The sequence below is a fragment of the Sus scrofa genome, chromosome 4, assembly GCF_000003025.6.
Source record: "Sus scrofa isolate TJ Tabasco breed Duroc chromosome 4, Sscrofa11.1, whole genome shotgun sequence".
Classification (NCBI taxonomy): domain Eukaryota; kingdom Metazoa; phylum Chordata; class Mammalia; order Artiodactyla; family Suidae; genus Sus; species Sus scrofa.
Window position 1 is genome coordinate 86,156,844 of NC_010446.5, and position 13,689 is coordinate 86,170,532.

A 13,689-nucleotide genomic window follows, 5' to 3' on the forward strand; every position below is an offset into this window, starting at 1 on the left:
GGAGACAACAAGGTGGATTAAACTGGGACTGGCCTCCAGCTGGCCTTGTAAATGTGATGCTGAATGCTTCAATTAAAAAGAAAATCCACTAATATTTGTTCCTTCCAGTTTGCCTTCTCCAACTCGACTTGATTGATGGAGATAGCTTTACCACTACCATAACCAGTTTTACGTGACTGTCTAGAAAAGATATAAAGTGTCATAGGATAAATTAGAAATGCCATAACAATGAAAAAAGAATTTTCTTTCCTAAATGCTCCACCTGCCCTCTGCACTATGTATCCAGGCCTTGGCGGGGACCATGCTGGGACTCATGATCCATGAAATGTGGCATCAGATTAGTGGCTCCTTCGAATGGCCCATTCCAGGATGTAGAAACCTGAGACTAAGGGGTTAAATGGCATTCTCAAAATAACATAGTAGGTTGGAGGTAGGCAGCCTTAGGCCTTAGAACTCTTGACTCAGTGTCCAGCAAACTTTTGTCTCAGCTTGGAATTCTCTGTACCTGTTCCATTGTGTTCTAGTGGAACAAAACAAGGTGGCTGCTTCCACCTACCCATTCTATTGTGGGGAACATTTCAGATTTTGTTAAGGATAAGGAAACAAACCATAAAACAAGGAGTTAGGGAAAGAAGCTAAAAAAACAGGAGGAAGTAAAAGGGTACCACTTCATCCTAACTCCCAGAAGCAGGCTCTGCCCTGCTAGAGAGAGAGGCCTTAGATATGCTTTATTCCAGAACATGGCTATTTATCAGGAACCAATTTCAACTGCGGAAGAACTACCAGATCAAGTGTGAGTAGGGAACAACCATGCATCTTCCTTAGAGTGTGAAAATTATGCCAAAAAAAGAACAAAACAAAGGTTTCTGCAGGACAATCATTCTACGGCCATGCTGTCCAACACGGAGGACTAACCCCAATGGATGTAAAATATACAATAGATTTCAAAGCCGTAGTACAAAAAAAAGCCAAATATCTCATTAACAATTTTTATGTTGCCGCCATGTTGAAATATTTTAGATATATCTGGATTTAAATAAAATGCATAATTAAAATTATGTTCACCTTTCTTTTTACTTTTTTTTCCCAATGGGCTACTAGAAAACTTAAAACATTAAATTTAGAATGACACATGTTCACTACACAGCACTGTTCTCTGGGATTCTCTTCCTAGAACTCTAGGATTGAAGGACGAAAGTGCAGGTGTACTGGGGTACCTTCTGCTGAGCTTTTTGCCCCAGACATTTTAATCCCCCCTTCTCATATAGAAAACCATTTAAAGCATTTAAAAGCAGAGTCTGGAAACATCTCAGAGAGTCTCTAAAACTCCTGGCCAGTACTGGTAGAAAAACCCAACCTGCACAGACAAGGTCAAACTAAGGAGACTTTGCCATGTGGTTTTGGGAGAAATAATAATTGCCATTTATTGTGCACACTTGCAACCCTACATTGCATTAACTATACAGATGAGGAAACTGAATCTCTGTTAAATCAGCTTACAGACGTTACACAAGTGAGGATTTGAATCCAGATTGGTTTGCCTCAGAGACCATGTTCTATCATACCAGATTGCTTTTCAAAAAATTGCTGATCTTTTTTGGCAAAGGTCTTCTTCTTCTAGAACCTGACACCTGAAATTCCAACATTCCTTTGACTTGCTCCCCCCCCCCCACTTTAAAATACAAATAGCTCTGGGAGAGGTTTCACATAATTCCTGATCATGCACACTTCAAGTCAAATAATGTATTAAAATATTTTTTTCTTAGAGTAGGTATTGATCAAGGAAGACAAAAACTACAGTAAGTCCCTAAACATGGAGAAGAAAGACCAGTGACTGAAGAAAAAGGCCAAAAAATGGAATGCTGAGAGTGCTGAAAAACAAATTTAGTGTCCTTTACAATAAAACTTAAGAATACACTTACTATATCTACTCTGGAAAACAGTGACAGTTCCTCAAATTCTAAGCATAAAGTTACCATATAATCCAGCAATTCCACCCCTAGATCTATATCCAGAGAAATAAAAACACGTCCACCCAAAGCTTTTACGTAAATGTTCACAGCAGCAACAACATATGAAAACAAGCTAAATGCCCATCAACTGATCCATGGATAAACAAAATGTGGTACATCCATACAATGGAATATTACTTGGCTATAAAAAGAATGAAGTATCAGTACATGCTATAGCACAGTCAACCTTAAAAACATTATGCTAAGTGAAAGACACTAGCAATAAACCATATATTATAATTCCACTTATGAGAAATGTCTAGAATAGACAAATCCATACAGAGCTTAGATATTAGGGGCTAGAGAAAGGGAGAAATATGAACTGACTGGTAATGAGTACAGGGTTTTTTTTTGGGGGGGGTGATAAAAATATTCCAAATTTAAAAGCAAAAAACAAATTCTAAATTTAGGCTGTCATGATGGTTGCACAATTTCGTGAACATACTAAAACTACTGAACTATACACTTTAAACAGGTGAATTTCTGGGCATAGGAAATATATCTCGAGAAAGCTATTAAAAAAAAAGAATAAAACGAATAAATCTTCTATGTATCAAGGTTGTCATTATGACAAAGATAACTTTTTCCCTAAAGGAGGAACACAGGAGGAAGACAGGAAGAGGTCAGGATGCCCTAAACTCACTTTATGTTACTCTTTCTGCTTTGAAACTTTCTGAGTTGAATGGATGGGCCAATGTGTTTTCAAAGAGAAAATGTTTTTAACTATGGTTACATAATATCTCCAGCTGCTGATGCTAAGAAAATGCCATCACTAATATACAGCATTCAGCTTTTCAGGTGGTGGTCGTCTGGTTTGTAGATAATTAAAAACCTTTGTTTTTGCTCTTATTCTTTTTCCTCCCTCTTCTTCCAAGCTAGGCCTAGTCCAGCCTTTTGGCCAGATATAACTCATTCTCACTTTAAAAGAAAGGCAAGAAAAACATAAGAAAACAAATCTTAAATTCAGCACTATTTTTCTCCTTTCAGCATAGAATCAGAATCTTGGAATTGGCTTGGTCTTTAGGGACCATCTGGTACAAGCCTCTCTTTTTCATATAAGAAAACAGGGCCAGAAATAATAAAATATAACAGTTATGGACTGTTTACTCCATGCCAGGCACTGTAATTTACATATATAACCTCATTTAATCCTCAGAACAACCATCTGAGATAGCTACCATTTTTATCTTTAATAGGTGAGAAAAAATGAGGCACAGAGAGGTTTAGTAAATTGAAGTAAGTCACACAGCTTTAAAAAAAAAAAAAAAAATAGAGGCGATCTGGACTACAAACCCAGGAGTCTAGCTTCAGAGACCAAATCTCTAACCACTACATTTATAGTTTCTCCTAAAAGTATTTCAGCTATTTGCCTGTCTTCTTATAACTACTTGGTGGTTATGTCCAGAACTAGTACAGGTATGAGAGACCCATCCCAGGATCCACTTAATGACAGAGTGTCAGTGGGAGATGTAGTTGAAACCATGACCTAAACCAAAACAGGATGGATTTCTGCACTCATTGCCATCTTAATTTCTACCAATAATTGAGAGATTGAAACAGAGCTGTCAGAGCTAAGAAGACCTTCTAGGAAGTCACTGTTGACCTTACTCTGCCATGAAGGAAGATAAGTTTGATAATCCTATAACAGGCTATACCACCAATTTTTTTTTTTTTAATTCTGGAAATCAGTCTGCCAAGTTGTGAGAAGTGACATCACTAAGATGCAGATGAGGCAAAAGATTCAACCATCTTCCTCACTACTTAAGTACTGACTCCTAGGAAGAGTTAACACAATGACATCCTATGAAATGTAACAGGATATGGGTCTTGAGATAATTTACTACAGAAAATACAGCATCTCTTATCTGTATTGCCCAGGGAGCTCAAAGCACTGTGCAAACAATTCATTAATCCTCTGCTTATTTTAGTTATCAATTGCTACATTCTTTAAACCTCGCCACACCATCTCCAGTAAGGGGCAGCAGTGAAGCCAGAATTACTGTATTCCTCTAAACACCAACTAAAATGGCCATGCAAATGAACAGGATGTTCCCAGGCACATACGGATGTCTTTTGGAGCTGCCTCTGGGACACTACCTCAATCATATAGCATCTTAAGGTGAATTAATTTTAAAAAAGTATAGAGGATACTTAGAATCACCATACCAATTACCAATCATAATAGCATCCATCAAACAGAGGTTTGAAACCAAAGTTAAGCCTAAATTTTCCTCAGGCATGCATATAAACTATGTCTCAAAATAAGCTAGGGTTATGCTTTAAATTAAAATGCTTTCCTATTTAAATACGTCCAATATCTGGGTTTGGGATTGTTTGCCTATTTGGGGGTAAATTTTGTAACATTGCCAACAACAACCAAGAGCTTATGAATGTCAGCAGAATAGAGGGGCAAAGGCCTGTGCAAGAGGCCTGGCACCAGCAGTGAGCTAGATATACCAGCAGGCAATGGCCTCCCTCCCTGCAGAGTGAAGCCTGCCAGCAGCCCAGGGACCTACATCCTCACTCCTCCCAGGTCCCAGCACCCCACTGTGCCTAGGTCACAAGTTCCTCCTGCATTTCCCTTTTCATAAATCCTCTTCCAGCTTCCTCAGTTTCACTCAAATCTTTCTTATTCCCAGTCCTCATAGACATGGTACTGTTAGAAAAAATGACAGCGAATTTCCAAAGACCTCACTCTGGTGGGTCTGATCCAAGCTGCTCTTTGCACCCTCCTCCCCAACTCTCAGGCGCCAGAATCAGTCCAAGTCGCTCCTAAAGGGGATGACACAAAAGTGACTGGAGAAGAGGGACCCTCTCATCATAAATAAGCTCATGTTGTGTCTCACACAGAGTCATAGTATTATAGGTCTATTGATTCGATTGATTCTATCCAGATTATAATCAACAGTACAGAGTCGGATCACCTGACTTCTGCCTAACACACCGCTATGCCTGAAAAATAGGTTCAAGTCAAATTGAATCAAGTAACTCTCCTTCATTTGCTCCCCTTTTCTCTCAGCCCCTTCCCTTCCACCAAAAAAAAAAAAAAAAAGAAAGAAGAAGAAAAGAAAAGAAAAAAAAATCAAGTACTTGAATTCCCTCATCAGCAAGAAAAAGTTGTTGCATTTGCCTGCCGCAGACAAACTTCTATGAAAAGTCACTCTGGCCACGTCAACCCCCAAAGGAATCTGATCAGAGGCCGCTCTAAATTGTCTGAGGTTATTTCACTCCTGCTCTTTGCTCAAGACCTAATAGCATCAGAAATACCTCCCTGAAACACACACCTTCCTTCCATGGTGTCCCTTCCACCTACGGAGACAAACACACAAACACACACGTGCGTGCACACACATATATATTATTCTCGAATGCTATAAAAAGAGCATAAGTCCCATAATGTAACTGCTATATTAAAAAGCGGCAGCCAGGAATAATAACGAAGGGTGTCACAAGTGAAATACAGTAGTAGACTTAAGGAAAAAAAAAAAAAACTACAGTCTGTGATGGGGGTGTTAATTGAACACAGAGGAAAAAAAAGAGAGAACAAAAGAGTGTTAAGAAAGCAAAAAAATAATTTTTTTAACCTCCTTCAGTGATTTGATTTAACTTCAGTGCAGATAATGCACAGAAGAAAATTGGCTGAAAAGTGCCATATATAGCTATTATGTTCTAAAATTAAAAACTATTCACAACAATTACAGCTATTCATTACCACCTATAAATATTCCTAGTAAATGGCACCCAATATTTTTCGGGTGTTTTCCTCATTTTAAAACCGGCATGATTTCTGACACAGAATTTTTTTTAAATCAGGAAACGTTGAAAAATATCAGTGAGTTCTTTTTAAGAGATGCAGTATGTTCCGAGTTTTCTTTCTCCTCTTCCATCCTATCTGCCCCACGACCACCACCTCAACACATATGCACACCCAGCCTATTGCTAATATGTCAGAAGACAAGGAATGGTTCTTAAGAAACAAAAGAAAATGAGATATTAAATGGTCTAAAACTCTGTTTGAATCTCTATGTTCCCAGAAGGAACAAGGAGATAAAAGCCACTTCTGAAATATAGTTGCTGGAGGTTTTGACAGGGCTTTTCTTGCTGTTGTTTGAGATCTGCTGCCTGAAAATTTTGCGGGCATTCTTTCTTTTCAGCATTTATTAAAAACAAAAAAAAAGCAAAAAGGTATCAAAACAAAAACTTACCTATGTTCTCAACAGGAAGGCACATGGGTTCTTTTTTTTTTTTTTTTTTTCCCTGAATACCCTCACAGTAATTTCTGACTTAAATACCTATCAATCAACTGTAATCTAGACAGCTCTGCCTACTTTGGGTGTTAGATGGGTGTGTTTCTTTAAAGTTTCAAAAGGTTAGTAAGGCAATCTTAGCTAGTTTCCTTACCTGTTTCCCAACTCAAGTCATTAACAGAAACAAAAAAGCAAAAGTGGCAAATGAATGCAATCACCGTTCCTCTCGGGGGTCCTGCCTTCTTTGCAAAGACCTAGGTGAGCCCACCGTGTGAACTCCCGGTGAGAATACAAACAAACAAACAGAGCCCACCCTAAATCAAGTCACCTCCACAATGCCTGAGAGGGAAGCTCCAAAACACTCATTAAATGTGAGGGGCTTAAAAGTAACAATAGGAAAAGACCCCAAACAATGAAGGCATGTATGCGAAGTGATCCTCCAAGCCATCTTTTTACTAGCTCTGTATCAAGGAGGGGGGAAAAGAGCTCCTGAAACTGAACAGATACTTTAAGCGTCTCCCACACATCAACCCCATGGAAGACAGACTGGCTCCTCCAAGGAGGGTTAGGCTGGTCTTGAGTAAGGAAGTAAGTAATCGTGCCTTAGAATCAGAGTTCTTTTCAACACACAGCAGTTGTCTCCTACCTATAACATGAAACACTCAACATTGCAGGAGAGGTTTCTTCCCTCCCTTTAATCCTTCCAACACACAAGTAGAAGAATAAGAAGAAAGGCTTTTTTTTTTTTCTTTTTCTTTTTTTAACTTTCACCCATGGGTGCCCTCTTAACCCCAAACTCCGTGTGTTTGTGTTATCTCCCTCTTAACACAGGGTCAGTGCTCCTTATTTTTGGTGTATAGTATTCAATAAACTATTATTTAAAATATGTTATTTGAGAGATAACACACAAAACCTTAATTTAGACTTTTAAAAATCACCAAACAGTAACATCATTAAATAACAGAAAATGTTAAAAACAAAATATATAAGCCAACAATAAATTATACTTTGAAAGTGTTATTTTCACAACTGCTTCTTATCACCGTAGTTTTAGCCAATATTCATAAAAGGAGCAAACTCTTGAACTCACACCAGAGCCAAATCTCTATTTACACTCACCCACTTTGATCTACGGCCTCAGTAGGTTTTAATTAGAAGACTAGAATTAAACACTTTGGCCACAATATACACTTAAATGCCCTAATGGGCTTCCTTTCAATAAAAATCTAATAAAGTGTCTTAAACATAGAGTCTTTCTCTGGCCTGGATTATCAAATATGCCTTTATAGCTTGATTCTATATTTTCTGAGGCAAGATCAGCGGCAACGCATACTCCATTAGCAACATATTTCAACAAACCCAATATCCCAAGTAAATAAGCATCAGAGGAAAAAGAAAATGAAAAGGAAGAAAAAAAATAAAAGAAGAGAAAGAAATATATACACACATAGGTTTCCTGCTCCAGGCTAAGAGGAAAAAAAAAAAAAAAAAACACTAAAAAAGTGTGACAAACTGAAAAAGCCCTCTTGATATTTCTAGCACAATCTATACATTTCTTAAAAGGTGTCTCACCACTAAAAATAATGCCATTAATGGCCTGGCAATAAGGTTAGGCTTTGGCAAGGCAACTAGGAAGCCTTAAAGACCTGAACATCACTGCTCAGGTGCTTTGTCTAGGATGGTTATGCTCCACACAAACAACATTCAACAAAGGAGCTGCTTACTAATTTTACATACATTTCGAGACCCAAGTAATTACATATTCGATCAACGGTCACATCTTGAAACTATTTTTAAAAGAGAAACACAGAGAGCTCTCAACAAGAAAGCCACCCTGTGTGCCCTCACCAACCCCCCCCACCTTTTTTTTATGTGTAACTATCAATGTATATCAACCGGGCATGCAATCATATTTATTGTCACTTTCATTCATGTCATGCCCTTGCTTATATGGTTGAGATATGAATTATTGACTGTTACTCTCCTTGTTGTAAAAAATAAATAAATAAATAGGATGTCAGGTACTTTGCACAGCTCTAAAGCGAGCGAGCAAGCAAGTCAGAGGCCAGCAGAAGCTCCCGCTTTATATAACCACCCCTTCGTTCCTCATCTTTATGCCCTGGTTTCAGATTGCCTTCTCAACTCTTTCTTTTTTTTACTAGGGAGAGATGCACCCACTTCGGAAAAATTAAGGATTAAAATAAACAAACAAGAGGATGTGGCTAAATGTCCTTCCCAGAGCATCTGTTGTTTAAGAACACCTCTGATTGATGACTGCTATTTTTTAATTGTTGCTTTAAAATTTAAATGCCCCCCTGAGATGTGTTATAAGTGTGTTAGTCCATGATATGAGGTATAGAAAGTAGAAAAACAACAGAATGAGTGATCTCAGGGCATTCAATTCTCCTAAACCCAGCGATTCTCCCGGCTATAAAATCACAGGGCACTCAAATATCGATAACCTGATGTTGTGTAAACTCGCTCCACAAAGGTATTTGACAACACTTTGTCCAGAATCTCTAGTCTGCTGCTTCGTGTAATTACACGGGAAAAAAAAAAAAAAAAAAAGCAAAGGTAACTTTCAACAGTTTAGTCCCCCTCTGCCCAACTCCAAAAAAAAAAAATGAGTGTTTTAAAAGATGGGCCAAAATATATTCCTTCGGCAAATGGACTTTTACTTTCATATTTTTCCCTCAAAGTCACATCATTCTACACATCTCCCTTCAGAACCTCTATTTTAGCCTCAATTTCCAAGAGGCCAGGAATAGAATTAAGGCAAATAAAACCGTAATGCCTGATAATAACTGTCAAAGAAACTTGGTGCTTTCTTTTACAGGAAGCAGGGCTGGGAGGACTTGCTATTGGAATATGCGATCAATTTTGAGTGTACTTCCATTCTGAAATTTTAATATTTCAATAATGGGTCAGTGATTGCTGGTTAAGTGAGTCAACTGGCCAAAGAAAATGCTTAAATGTTGGAATCTCATTCCTACCTGTTTTTTCTTTGATTTCACACAAGACATTAAACAAGGCAGGCTTCATTCTGTGGCAGTTTAAAGCATGTTTTCTGCAAGAAAGAAACAACAACATAATAGCTTAGGTGGACTTTCAAGATCAAACTGCTGATAATGCAGAGGGGGGAAAAATTTGAACATTTAGCCAAAATTATATACCAAGTATAACTCTGTGGCATGCTTCAACTGTTTTATGACTTAATATACAGGGTCCCACCATCGAAAAAGAAATAATGTTAATTAGCAGGGAGAGAGTAGGGATTTAACTACAGAACAGAACTAACCTCAATTGTGCCCATTTAGGAAGAGTTTTGGCTTTTTGTTTTTTTGTCTTTTTCATAACTAGTGTAATCAAAGTGGAATTCTTAACACCAATAATCCTATCCAGGGCAATGAATACGGCAAAGCCAAACGCATGGGTTAACAGTTTTGTATAATCTATGCAACCACCACAGCCTAGGAGCTGTCTGCTTCTCGGTCTGTGTGTGTGTTTTCAAATTTAATTCATCCATGTGTTCGAATTCATTCCGCAGATGCCCCTGTATTCTCATAAACACAAGATGCTTGAAAGGTCTTCTGAGTAGAACTGTCAATTTATAAAATTTCAGTCCCCAAGTTAAAGAGTATGGAAATGCATTGCCAGGGGGCAAACATACCCATATGGGGAATAAATTCATTTCTCTGTGTTCACATTATGCCTCTTGTGCACACACTGCTTATTTGCAGGTGTTGAAATTCAATTATTTACAATTAGGACCTTGCACCCAATGGGGAAAAAATAAATACAATTCTGCCTTTAAGATTAGTGATTTACCTGGTTCTTATGTGTATTTGTATTCAGAATGCACTTGAGGAACAAAACAATACCTTTTCCTTCATTTTACTCTGGAAGCACTTAGCAGAAGATGTTGTTTTGGAAACAAAATGCTGATCATATCAGCTATTAGTTAAGGGAATTCTGTTTACTAACTAAAATTAATGTGTAAAGATAAATGGAAACCTCTGGCACTCAAGACACATGCAATTGTTTTTAAACCCCTTTGAAAGTTAAAAAATAGACACACGTTCTCAGGAACAGAAACCAGAAGCATACTCTGTATACTGTACAGCAAAGGAGTAATAAGCTCAAAATTCTAGAGTCTCAAAATAAACATACTCATTGTGTCTAAACTATTAATGGCTCACTATGAGATAATAAATGTACATTATGAAGATGTGACCAAGAAAAGGAAAAACCTGGTCAAAGTATTTGATGAGTTACATTGTTAAACCAAAAAGAAAAGCTTAGTGTTTAGTTCTCATGAGGGGTGAGAAAAAAGGTAAAAAAGACTTCAATGTATCAAGACATCTTTCTAGGCCTTTTAAGAGTTTTCATTAATTGTTTTCTTATATAAAAGACTAAGTGCAAAAACAAATAACAACAACAAAAAATCCACAGGGCTTTACAGAAATATTGCATTGCCACAGAACATTAATGGGGCTATAGAAGGAGAAGAGAAAATTTCCCTACACCAAAATTGTGTCTGATCTCTCTCAACATCTAGGCCATTAAGGGGGAACCCGCCAAGCCAAGGCTGTCCCCAGTTGTACAAAAAGGAACAGGGACTAAACATTAGAAAAGTGGTGACTTTCCAGTCTTACAGCCCCTTCGGCTGTACAAACTTGTTATTAAAGCAGTTTATTGGTATGTCTGAGTTTATTTTTCTGGAACAATGTAATGGAGAAATCTGTTCCAAATCCAAAAGAGATTGCCAGTGGGAAATCTTCCACTTACCATACCTATTAGCTTTTCTCCAGATAATAAAATTCAAAAAGAGCACCAATTAATTTTTGAAAACTTTCCCCTCTTTAAAAAAAATTGAGAATAGTTCCAGTCTTTGAACCTTTCCAAGTTTTCCAGCACCTATAAACCTCAAGACTTTTGAGTTTACATGTTGCATGTGCTTACAGCTAAAATAAGAGTGTAATTCATAACATCCATGCTTTTTACTGCTTCTTCTCATTTTCTCAACTCAAATTCCTATTTAACAAAGCTGGGTAATTGTAATGACATATGTGGTCATTAGATTTTTAAAAATTCTTCCTCTCCAGATCGACCTCAGGCAAGCAGTTAGTGGGTTGCCATTTAGTTCATGTTTTATTTTGAAAGAGAATTTACTGTAAAATCCTACAGGGGAGAACTATATACCTGGCAGTGGATTAAGTTGAGAAGCTACACAGCTTCTTTATTATGTTTCCTTAATGAAGATCTTTCTGTCCTATAGGATTGAAATACAGAAAATGCACACTTGCCTTCATTTCTATTTTAGTGGCATCTAAGTGGTCCTGAAAGCATGGGAAAAAGAGCATGCTGGATTTTCTCCCCCCACCTCTTTTTAAAGGACCATACCACGGAAGGTTAGTAAACCGACTCAAATTAAGAGACAATAAAGTTACACTACATATCTAAGCCTCCTAAACCTAACAAATATGTTTAGAAGCAAAATTTTCTCTTCTTTACATCAGCTTTTTCTGAAACGGAATTAAATGAATGTAAAATATTTTCTGGAGGACTGACAACTACTGACAAAGAATTACCCTGCTTTTTCTTTTCTTTTTTTTTTTTTTTTTGTTTTTAATAGGGAGAGAAAGGGGGAAAGAAAAAATAATTTTGGAGGAGTACGTCAAGAAAGAAAATTCAAAGTCTCTGATTTAGGTAAGGAGTCAACTAAATTTGCAAATAAAGTGTTCTTGGGACATTTTATTTTGTAATGTTACGGAGTCCCTCAACAAGAAGGCATGGAATGCTCTTCAAAACTTGACAATTCTGCTCTCTCTGGATACTTTTTTAAAGCAGTAAAAAGTGCCGAGGGCCGCTTTTGGATCAGTTGCCAGTATTTTTTGGCGTGCTTGAGTGTTTGTATGGCTATATAGGAATACCTCTATATTCACACACACACACACACATACATACATACACTATATATATAAATATATATATATATATATACACACATCACGGCATGGGAGATTACACTTTCGATAACAACGCTCCTCCAATTTTTACTCCTCCGCCATACAGTTGCTCGTCAAAATGGGCAAAGAAATAACATTTAAAAAGAAAGCGCTGTGGTGATTCGGTTCCCATTGTTTCCCCCAGCGAGAGGGAGAAAAACAAAAAACCCCAAGAAAGGAAAAGAAAAGCCTCCATCTCACCTGGCCTGCGCCTCATCCAAACTCTGGTCTGTGATGGTCATAATTTGCTGTAAAATGTCTCCAATGTCCTGCTTCCTCCCGCCCTCCCCCTCGGTCCCTCCGGCCCCATCCTGCAAGTGCTGGGACAGGCCGGGGTGTCCGGCCATCCCGACCCCAGCATGGGAATGCATCAGCCTGGGCTGCTCGTCCATCTCCAAAGGCAACGGCAGCCCCCGGCTCTTCCTCTTCTGCTCCTCGGCTCGGCTCCTGGGAAGCACCAAGGCTTTTTATCCTTCAAGCTGTCTTCAGATCCTTTTCAGGATAAACAGGGAACGGGAAAAAAGAAGACCAAAAGAAAAAAAAATCCCTTTGCCTCTTTAGAGGATGGTGGGAGGATGGGGAGTGGGGAGGGGGAGGGGGGCGTGAAGGGGTTGCGGGGTGAGGGTGGGGATAAGGGCTGGTGGGGAAGGGTGTTGACTCCAAAAAGCAAGAAAAATAAACCACCTTCCCACTTGACGAAAAGAAATCAGAGCTGGCTTTTGGTTTTTCAGTCCGGTCTCCTTTGCAAGGCAGAAATGGGCTCCAGGCGCTTAAATCTGTGGCTTAATCCTTTTGCAAATATGCATTGATCGGGAGAAAGGAGAGGAAGGCAGGGGGATTGCAATGCAAACTTTCCCCCCCACCCCCCGCTGCCCCCCACCCCCACTCCGGGCCAGAGTGATCTCAAAGGGGGTGGGCTGTTGCAAAAGCCAGATCTCCCCCAGCCGCGGCGGCAGGCAGAGCACAGGCTCTCTCCTCCTCCGTGTCTCTGCAAACTCCAGCAGCCCCGTCAGCCTCCTGCTTTTGTTTAGCTCAGGCTCAGGACTCCAGAAACATACACAGAAAAACCACAGCCTGAGAGGAGGAGGAGGAGGAGAAGGAGGAGGACGAGAAGGAGGAGAGGGGAGGGGGCAGAGGAAAGAGGGGAGGGGGCGGGGAAGCCGTGAGGCGGGGGAGGGAAGGAGGGAGGAGGGCACCATGAGCCCCGCCCCCTCTTTCTGATTGGTCATCAGAGAAAAGACGGTCCCCACCTCCCCCTACTTTCCTCCCTGCGCCTCCTCCTCGGCCTCCTTCGGCTCCTCCTCGCCCGGCGGCCTGTCAATCAGAGTTCAGAGGTGGGCCGGGAAGGAGGCCGAGCTAATACCAAGTCTCCAGTCCTTAAAGGTGCAATGATACCGTAGCACCAGCTCAATTAGTTGGTGC

The 13,689-nt window shown here is 39.3% G+C and overlaps 1 protein-coding gene across 5 annotated transcripts in view; it reads right to left on the reverse strand.

Annotated features, from left to right (window-relative positions):
- The window catches only part of PBX1 (PBX homeobox 1), a 345,739-nt gene extending 332,254 nt beyond the window's left edge, over nt 1-13,485 (reverse strand). For 2 of the 5 annotated variants that reach the window (XM_005655372.3, XM_003355078.4), the window contains exons 1-2: nt 12,469-13,431; nt 9,253-9,326 (exon numbers count right to left, since the gene is read on the reverse strand). In XM_005655372.3, the coding sequence (XP_005655429.1) occupies nt 9,253-9,326; nt 12,469-12,659 (265 nt within the window). In that variant the 5' untranslated portion in view covers nt 12,660-13,431. Of the gene's footprint in view, nt 1-9,252; nt 9,327-12,468 lie in introns of all 5 variants that reach the window. The other 3 variants (XM_013988079.2, XM_005655374.3, XM_001927886.6) reach the window with 3 other exon arrangements.